Source organism: Oncorhynchus masou, chromosome 31 (assembly GCF_036934945.1).
Source record: "Oncorhynchus masou masou isolate Uvic2021 chromosome 31, UVic_Omas_1.1, whole genome shotgun sequence".
Classification (NCBI taxonomy): Eukaryota; Metazoa; Chordata; class Actinopteri; order Salmoniformes; family Salmonidae; genus Oncorhynchus; species Oncorhynchus masou.
The window spans coordinates 81,016,065-81,040,791 of NC_088242.1; the positions used below are offsets into that span (position 1 = coordinate 81,016,065).

General features: G+C 43.9%; 1 protein-coding gene across 1 annotated transcript in view; it reads right to left on the bottom strand.

The window, feature by feature from the left end:
- LOC135524539 (protein kinase C-binding protein NELL2a-like) overlaps positions 1-24,727 on the bottom strand; it is a 104,513-nt gene that overhangs the window by 65,138 nt on the left and 14,648 nt on the right. Inside the window, exons 4-10 of the mRNA XM_064952158.1 lie at positions 24,035-24,208; positions 22,273-22,369; positions 20,153-20,225; positions 19,859-19,941; positions 15,693-15,821; positions 10,171-10,273; positions 2,934-3,025 (exon numbers count right to left, since the gene is read on the bottom strand). Coding sequence (XP_064808230.1) covers positions 2,934-3,025; positions 10,171-10,273; positions 15,693-15,821; positions 19,859-19,941; positions 20,153-20,225; positions 22,273-22,369; positions 24,035-24,208 — 751 coding nt within the window. The remainder of the gene's footprint in view (positions 1-2,933; positions 3,026-10,170; positions 10,274-15,692; positions 15,822-19,858; positions 19,942-20,152; positions 20,226-22,272; positions 22,370-24,034; positions 24,209-24,727) is intronic.

Below are 24,727 nucleotides of genomic sequence, written 5' to 3' on the forward strand. Positions count from 1 at the left end.
GCACGATGTGTGGAGAAACCCGCTGGCTGCACCGCATCCGAGAGCGTCTCCCCAGTGAGCCATGTTTCCGTGAAGCAAAGAACATTACAGTCTCTGATGTCCCTCTGGAATGCTACCCTTCCTCGGATTTCATCAACCTTGTTGTCAAGAGACTGGACATTGGCGAGAAGAATGCTAGGAAGTGGGGCACGATGTGCCCGTCTCCGTAGTCTGACCAGAAGACCGCCTCGTTTCCCTCTTTTACGAAGTCATTTTTTTCGGTCGCCGGCTGGGATCCATTCCGTTGTCATGGTTGAACGGCAGAACACGGGATCCGCTTCGCGAAAGTCATATTCTTGGTCGTACTGATGGTGAGTTGACGCTGATCTTATATTCAGTAGTTCTTCTCGACTGTATGTAATGAAACCTAAGATGATCTGGGGTGCTAATGTAAGAAATAACACGTAAAAAAAAAAAACTGCATAGTTTCCTAGGAACGCGAAGCGAGGCAGCTATCTCTGTCGGCGCCGGCTCCGCTCCTCTCCGCTCTGTCTACCTGACTGATGCCAAAATAGAGATAAATCTAATAGTTGTCTCTCTATGTTAGTCACTCTCTCCCCAGAAACCTCCTTCAACCAGCAGCAGTCAGACATGAGATCAGAGACACAAGACATGCCAGGTAGCTGTCACCAGTAGTCAGATGGCCACCTGTCTGAGACTGGAGGACCAGGATGACTATTGTCATCACCCAGTCCTTTCATCTGCAGCTTCTGTCTGTAGCTTGTGTCTATGTCTGTGTCTGTCTGAGTCTGTATCTTTATCTATTGTAGGTCTACATCTGTGTCTGTAACTGTGTCTTTATCTATGACTCTCTCGGAGTCTGTCTGTCTGTAGCTGTATCTTTATCCATGTCTGTATCTGTGCTGTCAGAATGCAGGGGCCGTCAGTGGGCCAGGTGAGTGACCTCACCATACACTCTCAGGTTCTAAAAGGGTTCTTCGTGGAGGGATAGGGTTCTACCAATAATTGTTTTGATCAGAAAAAACTTTCTGGAAGACAAGGGTTATTTTTTTAAGGCAAAAGGTTCTACCTAGAACCTTTAACATCATAATAAACTTTATTGGGAAAAAAAATGGTTCTTTGAAAGGCAAGAAGGGTTCTACATTGAACCATATATAATATTTCCCAGCATGCTCTATTGCAGGAAGATTTTCAGAACTGGTTGTTTTACTGTAATATCTGTTTGTGCATGTACATTGATTGGTTGATACATGTTATGCTACACAATGATTAATAACATACGGTTTTCTTAACTAATCCAATCTGTTGGATTTATTACACCAGTTACTGAGATGGCTGTTCCAGTTTAGATGATTGTAGGTCGTCTCAGTAGTTAATCTTTCCTACCCTGGCAGTCACCCTGAATGCAGGTCAAGGGTGATTAACAATTGCACTTCTTGGATATCCTAACTCTGGCTTGATTTCAATAGAATTACACATCACATTTGCAAGCCAGCATAATGTGACTTGTAGGCCATATGTGGCCTCTCAACCAGGAGATTCCTAACACTGCCGTGTTAGGGTATAACTGTAACAATCTTCTTCATCTGATGAGGAGTATGAAAGATCGGACCAAAATGCAGGGTGGTAAGTGTCCATTTTAATGAAATATAACTGAACACTGAATACAAAATAACCAAAGTGAAACAATAAAAATCGAAACAGTTCTGTATGGTGAAACACAGACACAGAAAACAACTACCCACAACCCATAGTGGGAAAACAGGCTGCCTAAAAATGGTTCTCAATCATAGCAAAGATTGACAGCTGGCTCTGATTGGGAACCATACCAGGCCAAACACATAGAAATCTAACACACAGAACAAAACATAGAATGCCCACCCCAACTCACGCCCTGACCAAACTAAAATAGAGACATAAAAAAGGAACTTCAGGACGTGACAATAACTAGGCCTTAAAAAAGGCCTCATGAGATATGTAATGTATTATCTTAAATTATACATGTTAAAGGCTAATAACGTTGGTGGAACCATTCATAAAGGGTTCTAGGAAGAACCCACCAAAGATAAAAGGGTTCTCGGTAGAACCCTTCATAGACGGTATTAGGTAGAACCTTTAGATAATAAACTGGTTCTTGGTAAAAACCTTTCAGAAGGTTCTAGGCAAAACCCTTCATAGAGGGTTCTAGGTACAACTATATACAGGTGGTTCTTTGAAAAACCCTATATAGAGGGATCTAGATAGAACCCTTTGCAAAGGGTTCTACACAGAACCAAAAAGGTTTCCCCTATGGGGACAACCAGAAGAACCCTGCATGGTTGTACAGTACTTAGCACCTTTTTTCTAAGAGTGTACATCCATCAGTCTCAAATCAAATCTTAATTGTCAAAAGCTTCGTAAACAACAGGTGTAGACTAACAGTGAAATGTTTACTTACGTGCACTTCCCAACAATGCAGAATATATGTATTTTTTTAAATAAAATCTATAGGGCCATGCATGAATCCACAGGATGTATATTTGATGAGGATGGATCAAAACCCTGGAGTGATTGACATGCTGTGACAGTTTGGTACCCTTATGGAAACTCAATTACTCAGTTCTGCCCATTTACTTTCCCCTTAGAGAGCAATAGATAAAAATGGAGAGTTGACAACCAACGGATCAATACATTTAGCTGATGTTGACGGCCCACCACAGTCTCTCATTCAGGCCTGATTTAGCCCCTGGCCTGAGGAGCGCAGCTCCAGTCAGGAATCAGTATTTAATGAGGCTGTCATACACATCAAGATGAAAATGAAAACACTGAAATACACTTTTAGCGCTTGTTTGCTTGAATTATTGTATTTTTTCAGAAGAGTTGAAGGAGTTTTAAGCAAGCAGTACTGTAGAAAAACAGTTGTATGTTTTTATTAGGGCTGTCGTGTTACTTACCCTGCACTCAGACAGCTGGCATCTGCCAGAGTTATAATGCACCGCTTTCTGATCTCCCTCCACCAACTCTTCTTCTCCGAAATGGCATACAGCTGAAAATAGACACACACCATGCACACACACACACACACACACACACACACACACACACACACACTTTTCAGTATGGCAGTCTGTGACAACCTTTGGTGGTGTGGAGACACACTGGGATCAGGTATGGCAATCTTTATTATCAGAAAATAGAATTGGAGCATTGGACTTCAATGTCACTCTTACTTGGGCAGAACATCATATTAAATGTGTCAGTTTGATGTGAAGGTTTGAGTGGATAGGCTACCTGGTTATCAGAATTATTGGCGGCAGGGTAGCCTAGTGGTTAGAGTGTTGGACTATTAACCGAAAGGTTGCAAATTCAAATCCCCGAGCTGACAAGGAACAAATCTGTCGTTCTGCCCCTGAGCAGGCAGTTAACCCACTGTTCCTAGGCCGTCATTGAAAATAAGAATTTGTTCTTAACTGACTTGCCTAGTAAAATAAAAAAATAATAATAATAATAATTGGAGGAAAGCACCATAGGACTAGCATTAAGCCACTTCACACTTCAATCAAACTGTGAATTTCTACATCTGCACAAGAACTACAGTAGTAAAACTGAATAAACTGATACATCACATCCAGTATGTTAGAATGGTGATTACAAGTAAAATCAATGATGAACTTTTGACAATGCAATTAAACATTGTGTTTGACAAGTCATCAGAACCTAGCTCCTTGCCTCCCGCTCCGTGGAGGAGGATACTGTACAATATGTCAACAGATAAGGTTTTAATTTGGAGGGAGCTGTGTCTTTGTGTCTAACACTAAAGCGAGCTCAATAAACCCTATGTTTGTCTACCTAAGTGAGATAAGCGCTGTACACAGAGACACGGTAGAGACACACTAGCAGGAGGATTAATACCAGTGTGTTGATGTCAGATTAGGGTGTTTACAGGCCTTATGACCCACTCCCCCAACGCAGTGCAGTTGGGTATAAAGTGGGTATGGAGTGAGAGTGTTTACATCAACACAGCCTGATTAGCTAGCTAAGCTAATGGAGCTTTTGTAGAGTGTGAGTTTGAAGTGAATTCAATTTACATGTGAGAGTATGTATGTACTGTTTAACCCACCCAGGCCTCATATACACTACCATTCAAAAGTTTGCGGTCACTTAGAAATGTCCTTGTTTTTAAAGAAAAGCTATTTTTTTTGTCCATTAAAATAACATCAAATTGATCAGAAATACACAGTGTAAACATTGTTAATGTTGTGAATGACTATTGTAGCTGGAAACGGTTGATTTCTTTTATGGAATATCTACATAGGCGTACAGAGGCCCATTATCAGCAACCATCACTCCTGTGTTCCAATGGCACGTTGTGTTAGCTAATCCAATTTGATCATTTTAAAAAGGCTCATTAGAAAACCCTTTTACAATTATGTTAGCACAGCTGAAAACTGTTGTCCTGATTAAAGAAGCAATAAAACTGTCCTTCTTTAGACGAGTTGAGTATCTGGAGCATCAGCATTTGTGGGTTCGATTTACAGGCTCAAATGGCCAGAAACGAATAACTTTCATCGGAAACTCGTCAGTCTATTCTTGTAGAAATGAAAGAAACAGATGCCTCACAAGTTCTCAACTGGCAGCTTCCTTAAATAGTACCCGCAAAACACCAGTCTCAACGTCCGTGAAGAGTGAAGTGAACAGTGAAGAGGCGACTCCGGGATGCTGGCCTTCTAGTCAGAGTTCTTCTGTCCAGTGTCTGTGTTCTTTTGCCCATCTCAATCTTTTCTTTTGATTGGTCAGTCTGAGATATGGCTTTTTCTTTGCAACTCTTGCCTAGGAGTGGAGTCGCCTCTTCACTGTTGATGTTGAGACTGGTATTTTGTGGGTACTAACCCACTTTTGACTGGTACAGTATATATAAGGTATAGGTAGCCACAAAAGAGACAAATACAAGAGCCATGTCTTATTGAGAGCAAACAAAGTTGAGAGAACCTTTGAATGTGACATACAGCATGTACAGATATTGGATCCTAATTTGAGCCAGTTTGCTACAGCAGGAAAATAATTCCTCAGTAGAAGGAAACGTGAATTATTATGTGGATTATAATTAATCAACATTTTTGTAGGGGTTGATACATTTTGTCAGGGAAAATCAAGTGGAAATGTGGAAAGTGGAAACTCAAATCAAAATTTATTTGTCACATACACATGGTTAGCAGATGTTAATGCGAGTGTAGCGAAATGCTTGTGCTTCTAGTTCCGACAATGCAGTAATAACCAACAAGTAATCTAACTAACAATTCCTAAACTACTGTCTTATACACAGTGTAAGGGGATAAAGAATATGTACATAAGGATATATGAATGAGTGATGGTACAGAGCAGCATAGGCAAGATACAGTAGATGGTATTGAGTACAGTATATACATATGAGATGAGTATGTAAACAAAGTGGCATAGTTAAAGTGGCTAGTGATACATGTATTACATAAGGATGCAGTCGATGATATAGAGTACAGTATATACGTATGCATATGAGATGAATAATGTAGGGTAAGTAACATTATATAAGGTAGCATTGTTTAAAGTGGCTAGTGATATATTTACATCATTTACCATCAATTCCCATTATTAAAGTGGCTGGAGTTGGTAATCAAGCCTACCATTGTTGTGTCGTCCGCAAACTTGATGATTGAGTTGGAGGCGTGCGTGGCCACGCAGTCGTGGGTGAACAGGGAGTACAGGAGAGGGCTCAGAACGCACCCTTGTGGGGCCCCAGTGTTGAGGATCAGCGGGGAGGAGATGTTGTTACCTACCCTCACCACCTGGGGGCGGCCCGTCAGGAAGTCCAGTACCCAGTTGCACAGGGCGGGGTCGAGACCCAGGGTCTCGAGCTTGATGACGAGCTTGGAGGGTACTATGGTGTTGAATGCCGAGCTGTAGTCGATGAACAGCATTCTCACATAGGTATTCCTCTTGTCCAGATGGGTTAGGGCAGTGTGCAGTGTGGTTGAGATTGCATCGTCTGTGGACCTATTTGAGCGGTAAGCAAATTGGAGTGGGTCTAGGGTGTCAGGTAGGGTGGAGGTGATATGGTCCTTGACTAGTCTCTCAAAGCACTTCATGATGACGGAAGTGAGTGCTACGGGGCGGTAGTCGTTTAGCTCAGTTACCTTAGCTTTCTTGGGAACAGGAACAATGGTGGCCCTCTTGAAGCATGTGGGAACAGCAGACTGGTATAGGGATTGATTGAATATGTCCGTAAACACACCAGCCAGCTGGTCTGCGCATGCTCTGAGGGCGCGGCTGGGGATGCCGTCTGGGCCTGCAGCCTTGCGAGGGTTAACACGTTTAAATGTTTTACTCACCTCGGCTGCAGTGAAGGAGAGACCGCATTTTTCGTTGCAGGCAGTGTCAGTGGCACTGTATTGTCCTCAAAGCGGGCAAAAAAGTTATTTAGTCTGCCTGGGAGCAAGACATCCTGGTCCGTGACTGGGCTGGATTTCTTCCTGTAGTCCGTGATTGACTGTAGACCCTGCCACAAGCCTCTTGTGTCTGAGCCGTTGAATTGGGATTCAACAAACTTCAGAAGCAGTGATACGTTCGTCTGAATGAATGGACCAAGGTGCAACATGGTAGGCATACATTTTTATTTTATTAAAAATGACACCAAAAAAACAACAAAATATAAACAAATGTCAAATTCTGCTGGGCTAACAGCAACTGTGCAAAAACAAGATCCCACAACAGAAAGTGGGAAAAAGGTCTGCCAAAGTATGATTCCCAATCAGAGACAACGATAGACAGCTGCCTCTGATTGGGAACCATACTCGGCCAAAAACAAAGAAAGACAACATAGAATGCCCACCCCAAATCACACCCCTGACCTAACCAAATAGAGAAATAAAACGGCTCTCTAAGGTCAGGGCGTGACAGTACCCCCCCCCCCAAAGGTGCGGACTCCCGGCTGCAAGCCTGAACCTATAGGGGAGGGTCCGGGTGGGCATCTACCCCCAGTGGCGGCTCCGGTTCGGGATGTAGCCTCCGCTCCCTACGCTGATCCCTCCGCTTCTGTGTAGCCGGACTGGGTTCCGTCGCCGGAGGCTCCTTGCCCTGGATTTTCACTGCAGGCTCCGGGCCATGGATCATCACTGGAGGCTTCGTGCCATGGATTATCACTGGAGGCTTCGTGCCATGGATCATCACTTCAGGCTCCGGGCCATGGATCATCACTGGAGGCTTCGTGCCATTGATCATCACTACAGGCTCCGGGCCATGGATCATCACTGGAGGCTTCGTGCCATGGATCATCACTAGAGGCTTCGAACATGGAGCCGGAACAGGTCTCACAGGACTGAGGAGACGTACTGGAGGCCTGGTGTGTGGAGCTGCCACAGGGCTTACCAGGTTGGGGAGACATACTGGAGGCCTGGTACGTGGAACTGGAACAGGTCTCACCGGATTGAGGAGACGTACTGGAAGCCTGGCTGAGGAGACTGTTACGTTCCCCAGTTTCTGTGTTGTAGTTTGTGTATTTGAGTGTGTTTCAGGAGATGGCTTGCTGAAATCCCCCAGCAGCTGATTGGTCGACTTCACGATTAATTCAAATCAAATCAAATTTATTTGTCACATACACATGGTTAGCAGATGTTAATGCGAGTGTAGCGAAATGCTTGTGCTTCTAGTTCCGACAATGCAGTAATAACCAACGAGTAATCTAACTATCAATTCCAAAACTACTACCTTATACACACAAGTGTAAAGGGATAAAGAATAAAGAATATGTACATAAAGATATGAATGAGTGATGGTACAGAGCGGCATAGGCAAGATGCAGTAGATGGTATCGAGTACAGTATATATATGATATGAGTAATGTAGGTTATGTAAACAAAGTGGCATAGTTTAAAGTGGCTAGTGATACATGTATTACATAAAGATGCAGTAGATTATAGAGTACAGTATATACGTATACAAATGAGATGAATAATGTAGGGTATGTAAACATTATATTAGGTAGCATTGTTTAAAGTGGCTAGTGATATATTTTACATCAATTCCCATCAATTCCCATTATTAAAGTGGCTGGAGTTGAATTGGAGGGCTGACCCCGCCCCCTCGTCAGGACACAGCGGTCTCCAATGCCTTCTGAAGCTATAAAAGCCAGTGTTATATTGTTCAGGAGAGAGATTGATTGTGATATAGATCATTGCTGAGAGAGGAGGTTGATGGCTGAGGGTTATAGCATATTGGTTGTTGTTATCCACTATGTGAGTTGTTGTTGGTAGCAGCTTTGGTATGTTCTGTGTTTGTTGCTTTGTCAGAGCTTCTTTAATGGCCTGAGTTAGTTTTTTCTCAGTTTTGTAGTGAAGTGGATTGTTTGTTATTCTGTTTAATTTGTACCCAGGGGGAAGGGGAAGGCACCTAGGGAGTGCTTAGGCAAGAGGCCCGCGGGCATACATATACCCGTAGTATATTCACTGTCTAGGCACACTAGGTAAGACCTGGGCGGACCACCCCCTGTATTTTGGTTAGCGCACCAGATGGTGCTAAGTTAGATAGGTAGTGGGTAGACAGGTTAGGTAGGAGAGGGGGCTTTGAGATTTACTTTCTTTGCTTTGGTTCCGGTCAGCCTCTTTTCCCCATATTACCGTGTGAAGGAATAAATTCCTAGTAACGGTAAATTCTCTGCATTTTGTCATCCTTACTCACACCTACAGTCCATAACTCTTTCACTTCACGGAGCGTTGAGTTGTAGCAGGGTGTTGCGTTCCCTCTTTACAGAGGCGTGCGTAACAGAGACATACTGGAGGCCTGGTACGTGGAACAGGTCTCACCGGACTGGGGAGACAGGCACCGGATACACTGGGCTGTGGAGGCGCACTGGAGGTCTCAAGCGTAGAGCTGGCACAACCCGTCCTGGCTGGATGCCCACTTCAGTCCGGCAAATGAGGTGCGCTGGCACAGAGCGCACAGGCCTGTGAATGCTCACTTGAGACACTGTGCGCATCACCACATAACACGGTGCCTGACCAGTCACACGCTCCCCACGGGAAGCACGGGGAGTTGGCTCAGGTTTAAACCCTGACATCGCCAATCTCCTCTTGTGCCTACCCCCCAAAATGTTTTTTGGGGCTGCCTCTCATGCTGGTATAACTCCTCGTAATGTCGCCATTCTGCTTTCGCTGCCTCCATCTCCTCCTTCGGACGGTGATACTCCCCGGCCCTTGTCCAGGGTCCTGCTCCCTCCAGGATTTCCTCCCAGGTCCAGTCCTCCTGACCACGCTGCTTGGTCCGTTGGTGGTGGGATCTTCTGTTACGTTCGTCTGAATGAATGGACCAAGGTGCAGCGTGGTAGGCGTACATTTTTATTTTATTAAAAATGACACCAAAAAACAACCAAATATAAACTAACGTAAAGTTCTGCAGGGCTAACAGCAACTGTGCAAAAACAAGATCCCACAACAGAAAGTGGAAAAAAGGGCTGCCTAAATATGACTCCCAATTAGAGACAAAGACAGACAGCTGCCTCTGATTGGGAACTCGGCCAAAAACAAAGAAATAAACATAGAATGCCACCCCAAATCACACCCTGACCGAACCAAATAGAAAAATAAAATGGCTCTCTAAGGTCAGGGCGTGACAAGCAGTTGTAAACCTCAAATTCACAACACGTTTTAGCGTATATAGCAAACGGCTATTGATCAAATACAAAACACACAGACATGTATCTTAAATGTTTCATAGTCCACTCAGCCAGACACAAGGATACTCCAACAGTTTCTAACTTCCATTTCATAATTTTACATTTTTCTTAGAAAGAAAACTCAATGAAAGTCCTTGGACGAGTTCCCGGCTCATAGCATCATCCTGTCTATTGTAAACAGGAACTAGTTCATCGCACATCCTGCGACCCCTGAATTCTATTTCCCATTTGTGTCAATGTGGCCACCCCTGTTGAGAAGCTGGCTGTTGAATAATTGATTGGTCCATGTATATGCAAAAGTATGGAGCATCTCAAGAGGTGTGTTGGGGAGCAGCTTAGCAACGCAGATCAGTTGCCAGGCAGCCGTTGTGGAGGCGTGCTGTGTGTGTCTCTGGTGTTTCTGTGTTGAGTGTGTGAGAAGAGGAGTGTTTGTGTGTGTGCATACGTGTGTCCATCTGTGCGTGTTTATGTTAAAACACTTCACTCACGTTGGCACTCCATGCAGCAGGCACCCTTCACATACGCAGGCGTGGTGTCCGCTTGGCACTGAGGGGGAGGGCAGGAGATAGTCTCACACTGCACCGTGCCGTTCTGTAGGAGAGAGAAAAGACTGGAAGTCACAGGCAACCCCAAAATAATTGCTTGCGGGTGGTCCCGGAGTTCAACATTTGGATAATAAAACATTTTAAGGCTGACAGTGGTTGATTTTCAGTTTAAATATACGTTTTTTCAAGATGGTTGATGAGAAAAGTATCGTCCAACCCATCTCACTGCACCCTTACATGCCATGTCTTGAAATATGCAGACAGACGGATTAAAAGTTCATTTTCATTGTAATACTGACAGCCACATCTCTAACTCACTGTTTAACTTTCGGACTTCATAACATTCTCCGAAGGCATGGATTATTATAACCTAACGAAAAATGAATTTGGCAATCTAATTGTATTTATGCAGGCCTAAGACCTATGGGTTTAACCTTCTGAATGAATGATTATATTGAAGGTAGGTGGTTTTTCTATGTTGCGTTTTGTGTTTGGCCTGGTATGGTTCTCAATCAGAGGCAGGTGTCGTTAGTTGTCTCGGAGAATCATACTTAGGTAGCCTTATCCGACCTGTGTTTCGTGGGTGATTGTTTCCTGTTTTGTTGTTTGTGTCACCATTCAGGACTGTTTTGGTTTTCATTTCCATTCACTTTGTTATTTTTGTATTGAGTCGTGTTCAATTATTATTAAAGTATCATGGACACTTACCACGCTGCGTATTGGTCCGATCCTTGCTACTTCTCCTCAGACGAAGAGGAGGAAAGCCGTTACAGAATCACCCACCAAAAAAGGACCAAGCAGCGTGCAGAAATCTCTGGACTCATGGACATGGGAGGAGATTCTGTATGGAGAAGGACCCTGGGCACGGGGAATATCGCTGGCAAGGCAGAGCTGAGCGGCGGAGGTATGAGGAGGCAGCATGGCAGCGCGGCTGGGACAAGAGGCAGCCCCGAAAATGTATTGGGGGCGGCACACGGGGAGTGTGGCTAAGTCAGGTAGGAGACTTGAGCCAACTCCCCATGCTTACCGTGGAGAGAGGTGGACCGGGCAGGCACCGTGTTAAGCCGTGAAGCGCACGTTGTCCCCAGTGCGCAGGCATAGCCCAGTGCGTTACATCGCAGCGCCTCATATCGGCCGGGCTAGAGTGGGCATCGAGCCAGGTGCCATGAAGCCGACTCAGCGCATCTGGTCTCCAGTGCGTCTCCTTGGGCCTACAGAGGTCCTGGATGGCAGGAAGCTTGGCCCCAGTGATGTACTGGGCCGTACACACTACCTTCTGTAGTGCCTTGTGGTTGTAGGCTGAGCAGTTGCCATACCAGGCAGTGATGCAACCCGCCAGGATGCTCTCAACTGTGCAGCCGTAGAACCTTTTGAAGATCTGAGGACCCATGCCAAATCTTTTCAGTCTCCTTAGGGGGAATAGGTTTTGTTGTGCCCTATCCACGACTGTTTTGGTGTGCTTGGATCACGTTAGTTTGTTGGTGATGTGGACACCAAGGAACATGAAGCTCTCAATCTGCTCCACTACAGTCCCGTTGATGAGAATGGAGGCGTGATCGGTCCTCTTTTTCCTGTTGTACACAATCATCTCCTTAGTCTTGATCACGTTGAGGGAGAGGTTGCTGTCCTTGCACCACGCTGTCAGGCCTCTGACCTCCACTCTATAGGCTGTCTTGTTGTTGTCGGTGGTCAGGCCTATCACTGTTGTGTCATCGGCAAACTTAACGATGGTGTTGGAGTCGTGCCTGGCCGTGCAGCCATGAGTGAACAGGGACTACAGGAGGGAACTGAGCACACACCCCTGAGGGGCCCCTGTGTTGTGGATCAGCGTGGCGGATTGTTACCTACCCTTACCACCTGGTGGCGGCCCGTCATAAAGTCCAGGATTCAGGTGCAGAGGGAGGTGTTTAGTCCAAGGATCCTTAGCTTAGTGATGAGCTTTGAGGGCCCTATACTGTTGGACACTGAACTGTAGTCAATAAATAAGATTCTCACATAAGTGTTCCTTTTGTCCAGGTGGGAAAGGACAGTGTGGAGTGCAATAGAGATTGTATCATCTGTGGATCTGTTAGGACGGTATGCAAATTGGAGTGTGTCTAGGGTTTCTGGGATAATGGTGTTTATGTGAGCCATGACCAGCCTTTCAAAGCACTTCATGGCTACAGACGTGAGTGCTACGGGTTAGTAGTCTTTTAGGCAGGTTACCTTGGTGTTCTTGGGCACAGGGACTATGGTGGTCTACTTGAAACAAGTTGGCATTACAGACTCAGACAGGGAGAGATTGGAAATGTCAGTGAAGACACTTTCCAGTTGGTCAGTGCATGCTCGGAGTGCACATCCTGGTAATCTATTTGAATGTTGACCTGTTTAAAATGTCTTACATCGGCTGCGGAGAGCGTGATAACACAGTCGTCCGGAACAGGTGATGCTCTCATGCATGTTTCAGTGTTATTTGCCTCGAAGCAAGCAAATAAGTAATTTAGCTCGTCTGGTAGGCTCGTGTCACTGGGCAGCTCACGCTGTGCTTCCCTTTGTAGTCTATAATAGTTTGCAAGCCCTGCCACAATCCAATGAGCGTCAGAGCCGGTGTAGTACAATCTTAGTCCTATATTGACACTTTGCCTGTTTGATGGTTCATCGGAGGGCATAGTGGGATTTCTATAAGCTTCCGGTTTAGAGTCTCACTCCTTGAAAGCGGCAGCTCTACGGATGTCGCCTGTAATTCATGGCTTCTGGTTGGGGTATGTACGTACAGTCACTGTACGTACATGAAGCCATTGACTGATGTGGCTTCATGTGATGTGGTGTAGGACGTGAGGGTTTATGTTTCCTCCTGCTCGATGTGCGCCCAGTGCAAGGCCTCTAGTCACCTGCCCAGAGGGAAGTTACAGCCCTTACCCATTCCACAATGGCCGTGGTGGCACCTATTGGTGGACTTCCTCCCGGATCTTTCTCCCTCACAGGATAACACCACGATCCTTAGACGTTCTCTAAGTCCTTCCGTCTACTTCCTTTGCCCAGTCTCCCTATGGCCCTACAGACTGCGGAGGCCCTGTTTACACACGTCTTCCGGCACTACGGGGTGTCTGAGGATATAGTGTCTGATTGAGGTCCCCAGTTCACGTCAAGGGTCTGGAGGGCGTTCATGAAACATCTGGGGTTTTCACCCTGAGGGTAACGGGCAGGTGGAGAGAGTAAACCAGGATGTGGGTAGGTTTCTGCGGTCTTATTGCCAGGACCGGCCGGGGGAGTCGGCGGTGTTCATCCCCTGGGCAGAGATGGCCCAAAACTCGCTCCGCCACTCCTCCACTAACCTCTCCCCCTTCCAGTGCGTACTGGGGTATCTGCCGGTTCTGGCACTTGGCATCAGAGCCAGATCAAGGCTCCTGCGGTGGACGAATGTTTTAAGCGCTCAGAGGAGACCTGGGACGCCGCTCACCGCCACCGCAGTGGCGGTGAGCGGCTCTCAACCCGAAACCTGCCCCTCCACCTGCCCTGCCGGAAGCTGGGCCCGTGGTTTGTGGGGCCATTCAAAGTCCTGAGGAGACTGAACGAGGTTTGCTACAGTTTACAGCTTCCCCCCAATTACCGTATTAACCCCTCCTTCCATGTGTCTCTCGTTATTGTGGGCTCGGCATTTACAACATGTTATTGTAATATTTGAGTAAGGTTACTTGTGTTACTCATCTCTGCTGTCCTGCGCCTGACTCCTCTGCACCAGCTACACCCAGACCATTACAGTATGCTGTGTGATGACACGCACAAATGAATGATTGATTGATATACTTTATATTGAAGTAGGCCTGTATGCCAATAAGTAAGTTACGCTAAAATAGCTACAGTAAACAGGACACTTAGGTCTACAGCTCCATGTCATTTCAATAACTCACCTTCTCAAAGATGCTCTCTGGTGGTCAAACTAAAATGAACTAGCATTAATGGAGACAATGGCTGAGAGTAAAATACTATGACGTCATGCACTCCAACGTGCCATACCATTATGCAGCACCCTGCAAGCTGTGCTGCAGTATGATGCAACTTTTAAAGGAAGAACCACTGTATGTGACTGATCCACCATAATTGATAACATCTTAATGCTGTGACCTTTGAGTTTCAAAGGTCGCGGCTAATTGCCACACATAAGGTAACGAACACGTCTATCTAATGGCGTAATTGCAGTCTGCATCAGAGAAGTGACACGTCGATGAGCACCGATGATTCATTAGACAAACGGGGCGGAACGAATCGCAGACGATAATTATCATCTGTCGAGAGTAATTAGGTGCAATATAGTGAGAGATGTGATTTACTCACATTATACCAATGTAATGTACTGAGAAATATGTGATGTCCTCAGTTTATCTCAGCTGCAGGTGCTAAGCCACAGATCCACCCCATTGGCTCATTTCAGGAGTCCAGTGGCATAGAACGTAATGCATGACCTATAGCTGGGAGAGTGACAGAGGTGAAATCTCTTTTGTTGTGGTAAATAATCCCAGCACTCTCATAAGCATTTACGCTCCTTTGACATACTTGTTGAAGAGGAAAGTAGACCCTTGAGAGGGTCTGTCCAGCATAGCTGAGTCCTGGTGCTCTGTTTAATCCTAGCTACTGTGTATGTTTTCTATTATTCCTCTGTGTTTCTGTCCTGTTTTCTTTAAATATCTAGGACAACTCTCCTCTCAAACCAATGAAGTAATGAGAACATGAGCCATCAACAATGGAGTACTGCACCCCCCCCCCCCCCAACAATTGGATTGGTCAACAATGGGATTTAATCACTCACACATACACGTTTGTTTTATTATCTTTGTGGGGACCAAAAAAATAGATTCCCATTCAAAATACTATTTTCCCTAACCATAACCACAATCACTAAAATAGCCTTTTTCCTTATGGGGACCTGTGAAATGTCAGCACTTGTACAGATTTTCCTTGAGGACTTCTGAAGCCCACAAGGATAGTACAACCAAATGCGTGCGCACACATACACACACAAGTTATATACAATGAGTGTACAAAACATTAAGAACACCTTCCTAATATTGAGTGTACCCCCGCCCCGTTTGCCCTTCGAACAGCCTCAATTTATTGGGGCAGGGACTTTACAATGTGGCAAAAGCATTCCACAGATGTGTCAACTTGGCTGGATGTCTTTTGGTTGGTGAACCATTCTTGATACACACGGACAACTTTTGACTTGCCCATTTACCCTCTGAATGGCACACATACACAATCCATGTCTCTATTGTCTAAAGGCTTAAAAATCCTTCTTTAACCGGTCTGCTTCCCTAAATCTACACTGATTCAAGTGGATTTAACAAGTGACATCAATAATCCAAGCATTCACCTGGACTACCCTGGTCAGTCTATTTCATGGAAAGAGCAGGTGTTCATAATATTTTGTACAGTCAGTGTACACGTACTGTACACACACACAGTACACACACACTGATATAGCCCACCGTGCATGTGCAGTTCCTGCAGCCATCTGTCAATGATTCGTCCTCTCTGTAGACGACCCCCTTGACGCTGCAGGTCCTCTCACAGTAGCATCCATCCAGACTATTCATCATCTCCTCTGCTCTGGACAGCTGGCCAAGCCAGGCCCAGATACAAAGGGAGGGACGGGGATGGAGGGAGGGAGAGGGTCTCAGATCGGTGCATATAATCCATCTATATCAGTGGTCACCAACCTGTTGATCTCCAAGGCATTCCTAGTCGATCACCAAACATTTCTGTAAAAACCCAACAATAAAGCCTTGCGTTCCTATGTTTTTTATTTGTTTGGTGCTGTTGGCTGGAGCTGTACTTGTTTCAGCAGCCCTAGCCCCGGAAAGGCAAAGTGTTCCCATTCTTAACCATTTCATGTGTCTGAGGGTAGAACTCCGCCTACCGGGCAGGCCCAGAGGAGATCAAGTGAATCTATAGGCTTACCGCTGACCAATCAGATAGCTCAGACCACTGTGTCTGCACGGTTTCCTTGGGCCATAGACTGTAAAAATAAATCTTGAACGCACAACAAAACTTAAAACCATGACTAGAGAGAGGCAACACATACAGCAAACGGCTGCTGTTTTTAAAAGTATGTTCATGTTTAAATTGTTGTTCAGCACTGTCAACACTTTGTTCAACACTTTTATAAGGCATAAAATGCACGTTCTCGCTACTTCCACTCACAATACAACCAGCACTGCAATGAATGAGTATAGCAAATTATTTCCGATAAGCTTGCATTGTTATTATTATGCTCTCTCAGCTGTGCCTCATAAGTAATACAACAAATGATCTATTACCAGTGTGATCATACACCTACATTTTGTAAATATAATTTCAAAATGATCTGAGAAGAACAACAATGGCAAGGCAATTCAAGATTAGCCAATATGAAATGATAATGTATTGGGTCTATAGCCTACTGCACAAATGTCATTGCTACAGAACTGTTTTTGATTGGTTAATGTTGCATAGGCTTACATTTTTTCTAAGTCATTCAAAAAAAATCTGAGTGGTAGATCTCAGCTTGCATTTTGACTCAGAAAGCGATCTTGACTCAGAAAAGGTTGGTGACCACTGATCTATATACACATGAAATGCCTTCTACTACAAGTGTTCACTAAAGGAGATCTACAGTGTATGACATCATCAAAGTAGATTCATATACTGTACATTGCCCTTGGAAAGTATTCAGTTCCCTTGACTTTTTCCACATTTTTTTAGGTTACAGCCTTGTTCTAAAACTGAACCCCCCCCAAAAAAGTGTATCAATCTACACACAATACCCCATAATGACAAAGCAAAAACAGGTTATTAGGAATTTTTGCTAATTTATTTAAAATACCAAACTAAAATATCACATTTACATAAGTATTCAGGCCCTTTACTCAGTAATTTGTTGAAGCACCTTTGGCAGCGATTACAGCCTCAAGTCTTCTTGGGTATGACGCTACAAGCTTGGCACACCTGTACTTGGGGAGTTTCTCACATTTTTCTCTGCAGATTCTCTCAAGCTCTGTCAGGTTGGATGGGAGAGTTGCTGCCCAGCTATTTTCAGGGTCTCTCCAGAGATGTTCCTTCTGTTTCAAGTCCAGGCTCTGAAGTCCAGGCTCTGGCTGGGCCACTCAAGGACATTCAAAGACTTGACCCGAAGCCACTCCTGTGTTGTCTTGGCTGTGTGCTTAGGGTTGTTGACCTGTTGGAAGGTGGACATTCACCCCAGTCGGAAGTCCTGAGTGGAGTGGGTTTTCATTAAAGATCTCTGTACTTTGCACTGTTCATCTTTGCCTCGATTCTGACTAATCTCCCAGTCCCTGCTGCTGAAAAAACATCCCTAGAGCATGATGCTGCCACCACCATGCTGAGTCTTTAGGTGCCTTTTTGGAAAACTCCAAGTGGGCTGTCATGTGCCTCTTACTGAGGAGTGGCTTCTGTCTGGTCACTCTACCATAAAGGCCTGATTGGTGGAGTGCTACAGAGATGGTTGTCCTTCTGGAAGGTTCTCCCATCTCCACAGAGAAACTCTAGTGCTCTGTCAGAGTGAACATCGGGTTCTTGGTTCCCTCCCTGACAAAGGCCCTTCTCCCCCGATTGCTCAGTTTGGCTGGGCGGCCAGCTCTAGGAATAGTCTTGGAGTTCCAAACTTCTTCCATTTAAGAATGATGTAGGCCACTGTGTTCTTGGGGGCCTTCAACGCTTGAGAAATGTTTTGGTCCCCTTCCCCAGATCTGTGCCTCGACACAATCCTGTCTCAAAGCTCTACGGACAATTCTTGGTTTTTGCTCTGACATGCACTGTCAACTGTGGAACCTTATATAGACAGGTGTGTGCCTTTCCAAATCATGTCCAATAAATTGAATTTACCACAGGAGGACTCCAATCAAGTTGAAGAAACATTTCAAGAATGATCAATGGAAACAATTTTGAGTCTTATACCAAGGGGTCTGAATACTTATGTAAATAAGGTATTTCTGTTTCTAAAGTGGAGTTTCTAAAGTTTCATTGTGGAGTATTGTGTGTACATTTGTCATGACGTTGGCCTCTTTGGGTATAGCAAACCCATCTCCCTCTCCCTGCCTCCCCCTTGCCTCCTTCAACTAGGCTTCTGTGGTCAGCGGTCGTAAATTCCTGAGAGGACCTCATGGACACACAGTTATAGAGAGTAGTTTTTCATGGAGACAAAGGAAATCCTTCTACCTCACAGAACTTGAGGTACAAACAAATTTCATGTTCCGGAGAAAGTGTAAAAGATCGGTGAAGAATCCAGCTACGAACTGGTCCGTTTGTCACAACTTGGGAAGCACATTGGAAACGGTGTGGCCACATCACCATAACGCGGTTTATATAATAGCCCCAGATATAAGGTTTACATCTAATTGTTGTATAAGATGAATGAGTGAGTATGATACTGTTTACACAATTTTACAATGTGATTTTGGACTGTTTAATGAAGGAAAACTCAAAAAGGGAATTGGATTTGAACTAGGACCGCTCTTGAGCCAAGTTAGGGTCAGACATTCTGGAACATTCCAAATAAAACCCAACTTTGAGAAATTATCACCAGACCGAGCGTACCTCAATTACGAGATGGCTAAAGGTTGCAGAATCTTTTAACCATACCACGTGGTTAAACTCTTAGACTATCGATACCGACAGAATGAGAACAAGTCTTTGATATTAATTACTAGTCTGCAGCTAGGAATTCGGTATCATTGAACGTGAAGAACGACAACCGCCGAAAAATCCATTCTATAGCGAATGTCACTTTGAACTATCCCCTCTAACCAAGACAGAGAGAGAGAGGGAGAGAGACGGACAATTCTACGAAATAAACTTTTCTCCAGCGATCAAGACGACACACTGAGTGTAAATATATATATTGATTGCAATTGTTCCCGAATGAGTGAGCGTTCATGTGTAAAGGATTAGCATTTCAATTGTTATAAATCATTAACTGTAGTGACTTCTTAGTTGACCCCCACTCCCCCTCATGTCTAACAAGCCGCCATGTTGGTTCAGCCCACTGGGGCACATTCTCCTATCATTACATGTAACCACATTTACCATGTTTGTTTGTTTGCTTGTTTATGCATTTCTGTGAATTACTTAGTTATAAATAAATCTTTTAAGACAATTGATGCATGGATGACTCAGTGAAGACTGGGTTCGTGCAGATAACCAACAATTTGGAATAAGACCTTTGGAATGAGACCAACGTGTGGTACAGTAAATAATTCATTAATTCGAAGACTAATTGATCATATAAAATATCTGCAAAGTTATTTTAGGAAATAACTTTGTAATCTGAATATTTTTCCTTGGTGCCCCGACTTCCTAGTTAATGAGTTACGTGATTAATCAGTTGATCGCACAGTAACTAATTACAGAGAATCTTTGATAAAAACTATCAGTCTTCAGTTAATGATAGTAAAGACGACACATTGCTGAGGATTATTATTATTTGTAAATCCATTTTAGAATAAGGCTGTAACGTATCAAAATATTGAATACTTTCCAAAGGGACTGTAGGTAGACCATAGATGAACTTTGATGGTGAATGAAACTTGTTGAAACAGAAATGAATAGCCTGAGGTATCAGCCTTGACAACAAAGGTTTATGATCAGGAGACAGTACCTTGCTGGATGTTTTGGCTAAGATATCCTGCAGTTCCATGATCTTCTGCACCAGTCCGTGGAAGTCATTGCAGGTTGGGCAAGCTAGAAAAGAACAGACCGCAGAGACAACATGTTTACACAACTTTGTTACAGATGAATAACATTTTTATATGACTGCACCAATAAGTAGTGGAATGGTATCAAATAGATCAAACAAATGATTTCCAGGTGTTTGATACCATTCCATTTGCTCCGTTCCGGCAATTATTATGAGCTGTTCTCTCCTCAGCATCCTCCTACGGTGTGGACTTACTCCGGTTGAGATCTGGGCACTGGGAGATGAATCCCTGAGGCATGACTAATATCTGAACGTCCTGCATTACACCCTGCAGACACACATAGAAAAAAACACTGGCTTAGTTACAGCCAGCACAGAGCGTACTGTCTCGTCTGACTAAACGTGTCCTACTTGATCACAGATAGCACCCCTAAATGAGAGGATAGCCGTCATCACAGTGCCGTGGATGGTGTTATATAAAGAGAAGCTAGGACAACTACATGTGCAATAGGTAGAAAATAGATAAGAGAGATGGTCTAATATTCTTCACACACACACCTCAAGTCCCACACAAAGCCCAATAAATACTGTGCTATAAGTAAACAACTGTATTAAATATTTAGTGGAAACTGTTACTGGAAATGTATGTTTCGATAGAAGGGAGGGAGTCTGACAAGTTTACTCTGAGTTAATGTGTTCTCTGGACTGGTACAGCCTGATGTCCGTTGAGTTAATTGGACTGAAATGGAATGTAAATTGAACCAATAATGAATGTAATCTCAATTTCTGTTTTCTTCTGATTCCCTTTGATAAGCATAGCTATGAGATACACATTACATTTGATTCATAGGTATCCTCATTGTATAGCCTATCATCGTGTGGTCGAAGCACACATCCAGACACTCAGTAACCATGGAAACCTGGCCCATCTCATTCCTTGAGTGCATGTACTTCTCTTACAGAAGTGGATCCACGCAACTTATGATATTTTTTATATTTTCTATTGTCTTGCCACTTTAATTTACTGGCCATGAATTCAAATCCAAAGAAACCAATTAGCTGATTTCTCATGGCAACATCATGCGAGATTGAAGCAGGCATGAGTCATGTTTTGTTAAACATGTTTCCATCTCCTGGTAATTTAGACTAACTCAGTGGAAGGCTGAAAAACCATTAGACTAGGGACGATAATGCATGTATGTATCACTGATGAATGTGTGCATTTAGTGTGAAAGGTTATTGATTGTATGATTACAAACTAGCCACTTTCCAGATGTAGACTACAGCTGTAAACCACACACAGTGTCTTTTAATGAAAGATGAAGATCTAAATGCTACTAAATTGGTAATCAATTGTGAATAAATCATCTTATGGACTTCTACTTCACACACATCAAGGTATATTATACATGTAGGATGCTATAATATCGAACTGCTGAATGGGTATCATCCCATCTCTGTGATAAAAGTGTTTGCCACTATACTGCTGGGGATGCAATTTTTGCTTCCTCTAAACCCCCATCCAAACCGAGAGAAAGAATGTCTGATTGTTAATGAAGGGGTTTTCCTTTAGATGAGATGTGGCTTTCCTTTCCCAGCACTAATCAGGGCTTCAGAGGCACAAAAGGGGGAGGTGTGGTGGGCACACGTCAAGATTAGTGGGTGACCTCCAAGTCTTCTTTCATCTGCCAATTAATGCAGAGTAAATGCAACAGCCAGGAGCGTCACACAAAATTATACACACGCAGTTCAACACACAGACACACATGCACGTTCTGCCCAACAGCAAACACAAAGTAGTACCAGTGTGGTTAAAATAGGTAAAATCCGACATTAAAGCTGACATTATATCAATATGGGAAGGATGTTCCCATGTGGATTAAACCGCTGTGAGGGGTGATACATGTCTTCATGTCTGATAAACAATGGACCATGTTTAATGAGCATGGTCCAGAGAGTTTAATGATTTCTCCCAAATCAGTGTTAGTGGGATAATTACGGCGGAAATGCATAGAGCAGCAGACTAGGGGGGAAACAATTTATGGGACAAAATTGTAAATGTATTCTTAGCAGTGAGGGAGAGAAACGAGAAAGAATGCACAAATTACATTGGCAGTCTTGAGAAAATGCAAGCAATTAAATTCCCAGCCATAATAAATAAAACAAGTCCAGGGCTAAACAACCGAGGATGGGAAGGGGGGTGCGGGGTACGTACCAGGGTGGCATGTGGGAAAACAACGTCCATGAGCCAACGCGCTTCATTTCCTCTTCAATTATTTGAATAATTTATTAAGCAGCATCAGCATCGTTTATGCCACACCGTCAAACCTAAGCCACCATGAAGAGTCTTCAGCTTTACAAAACGTAATATTTACCTTGAAAAAGCCATGGGCGCTGCTCCGCTGCCCTAACCAGAAGGTTGTGTCCTCAGGGATGTCCATGAATGGGATCTCTACCACCCTCTCATAGATCCTACAGAGACAGAAAGACAGGAACGGGTCCACAAAACATGATTACTGCTCATCATAATACATACTGTATTTGCCAACCACACCACACCTTCTAATACTACTACCACTAAAGCTTGTAACAGTAATAATATGTGACCCGTTTCAGGAAACTACGCATATGTCGCAAGTCATGACTTCACAGGAGAGCCATTCTTTAAATTTTTTTTATCAAAATGTATTTTTTGGTAGAAATGCCTTCTGGAACATGTGAACTTTCATGTACCGTAATAAGAAACGTATATGCCATCTGTAAATACGAATACAACTTTACAGTTATGAGCCTTGTTGGTTAAGCCACAGAAAAAGTCAGCAACCTTTCCACTAGCCATGATTGGCTGAGATAATGAGTGGGCTAGACATGCCGAAAGAAGAGTTTGGATTGGTCTGCCATACAGAGGGCTTCTGTCTATTGGAGTTGGTCAGTCTGTGTTGGTAATCCTGTTGAACGAGGATTTTTTTTAAATGTATTGTGTCGTGGAGCTGCGTAAGTGTTGCTCACCACTTTCTGGAGGATCGAGTTTTGAAATCAGTGGAATTGGAGTGTGATAGCTAAAGAGATGGAGAAAACACCGGATTACATCTTCAAACTAAGGGGAACCGTGGCATGGCATCCGTGACAGGGAGACCCATCCATCATGCATGATGATGTATACGGGTAAGATAGTCTAGCTAGCTACAGTTTCAGATATTACAAGTTTCTGATTTTGTCAGTGTTTTAATTTCAAGCTAAAGTGTACTGCTAGCTAGCTAGCTAACGTTAGCTGGCTGGCTCCCTAGCTAACGTTACGTGTATAACGTTATTATTCGTATCCCAGAGTCGTTTGCTTTGCAAGTTAGAGCCTAATGTTAGCTAGTTAACATTGAACCTGGTTGGTTAGCTCCCAGCAGATTCATGCAGGGTATTAGTGACATGATTTGGCATGATGTTCATTGTTGTTTAACTAGCTAACGTTAGCTGGCTGGCTCGTTAGCTAACGTTACATGACGTGTGTGATCTTATACGTTCTTTACCTAGCTAGGTTCATTGTTTACCTAGCTAGCTAGCTACATGTCTTAAGCTAAAGTGTAAAACACCCATTGAATATGGCCGGTGTCAGTAAACGTTGGCAAAAAAGAGTCATGAAATTGTTGCCAGCAGAGCTGGTTAGGTTGTTTTCATGCTATCCAGAGGTAAACAAATCATCAAGAGCGTCAAGTGTGCACTTTGAACGCTCCGAGAGCGAAACGAGATGGGTGGGGCTCAAGCTTAAGAGGGTGTCAACGATGCTGAATGGGTGTAGACAAAGAAGAGCTCTTCACTAGATACCAAAATATTCAGAAAACATTCTAAAAAGTGAGTTTACAAGTTCATCAACTTCCAAAGCATAATTACTTTCCCATTATTACTTAGAAATGCAGTGTATGATATACCATTTTGTAGCTCTCTCTACTTTTATCCAATGTAAAAAAACAAGACCAAATCCAGGTGGTGAGTCACATATTTGATTCAATTGATTGGTAATAATGCCTGTAACACTAAAATACACCCTCTTCAGTCATCCTATTCCCTACTTATTATAGGTTGTTTATACTGGGAATAATACTGGATTAAATGAAACAGGTTTATATCTCAGTACATTTAGCCTACCTGTTGCAGTCAACGTGCAGTATGATGTGGGAGGCACTGACAGCCACAGAAACCTTGTGCCACTGTCCGTCTGCCAGGCTGTAGGGAAACACCTCAGTGTGGGCCTTCTGACCCTTGGTGCGGTAGTGGAGACGCACCTCATTGCGCTGCCCACTGCTCTCCAACTCCAGGAACCTGAAGGGATGAGCAGACAGAATATGGATGGAGAGAGGAATTGATATGGACACAAGTTTGTCTAAAGTGAATCCTGAAATAATGAGCAGATGGAATATGGAAAGAGAAAATGCTACACACATACACTACATGGCTAAAAGTATGTGGAAAACTGTTCGTCGAACATCTCATTCCAAAATCATGGGCTTTAATATGGAGTTGGTCCCCCCTTTACTGATATAACAGCCTCCACTCTTCTGGGAAGATTTTCCATTAGATAGAAAATTTTTACGCACTACGTGCTTCAGCACTCGCCAGTCCCCTTCTGTGAGTTTGTGTGGCCTACCTATTCACGTCTGAGCAGTTGTTGTTCCTAGACATTTCCACTTCACAATAAAGGCACTTACAGTTGACAGGGGCAGCTCTAGCAGGACAGAAATTTGACAAACTGACTTGTTGGAAAGGTGGCATCCTATGACGGTGCCAAGTTGAAAGTCACTGAGGTCTTCAGTACAGGCCATTCTACTGCCAATGTTGGTC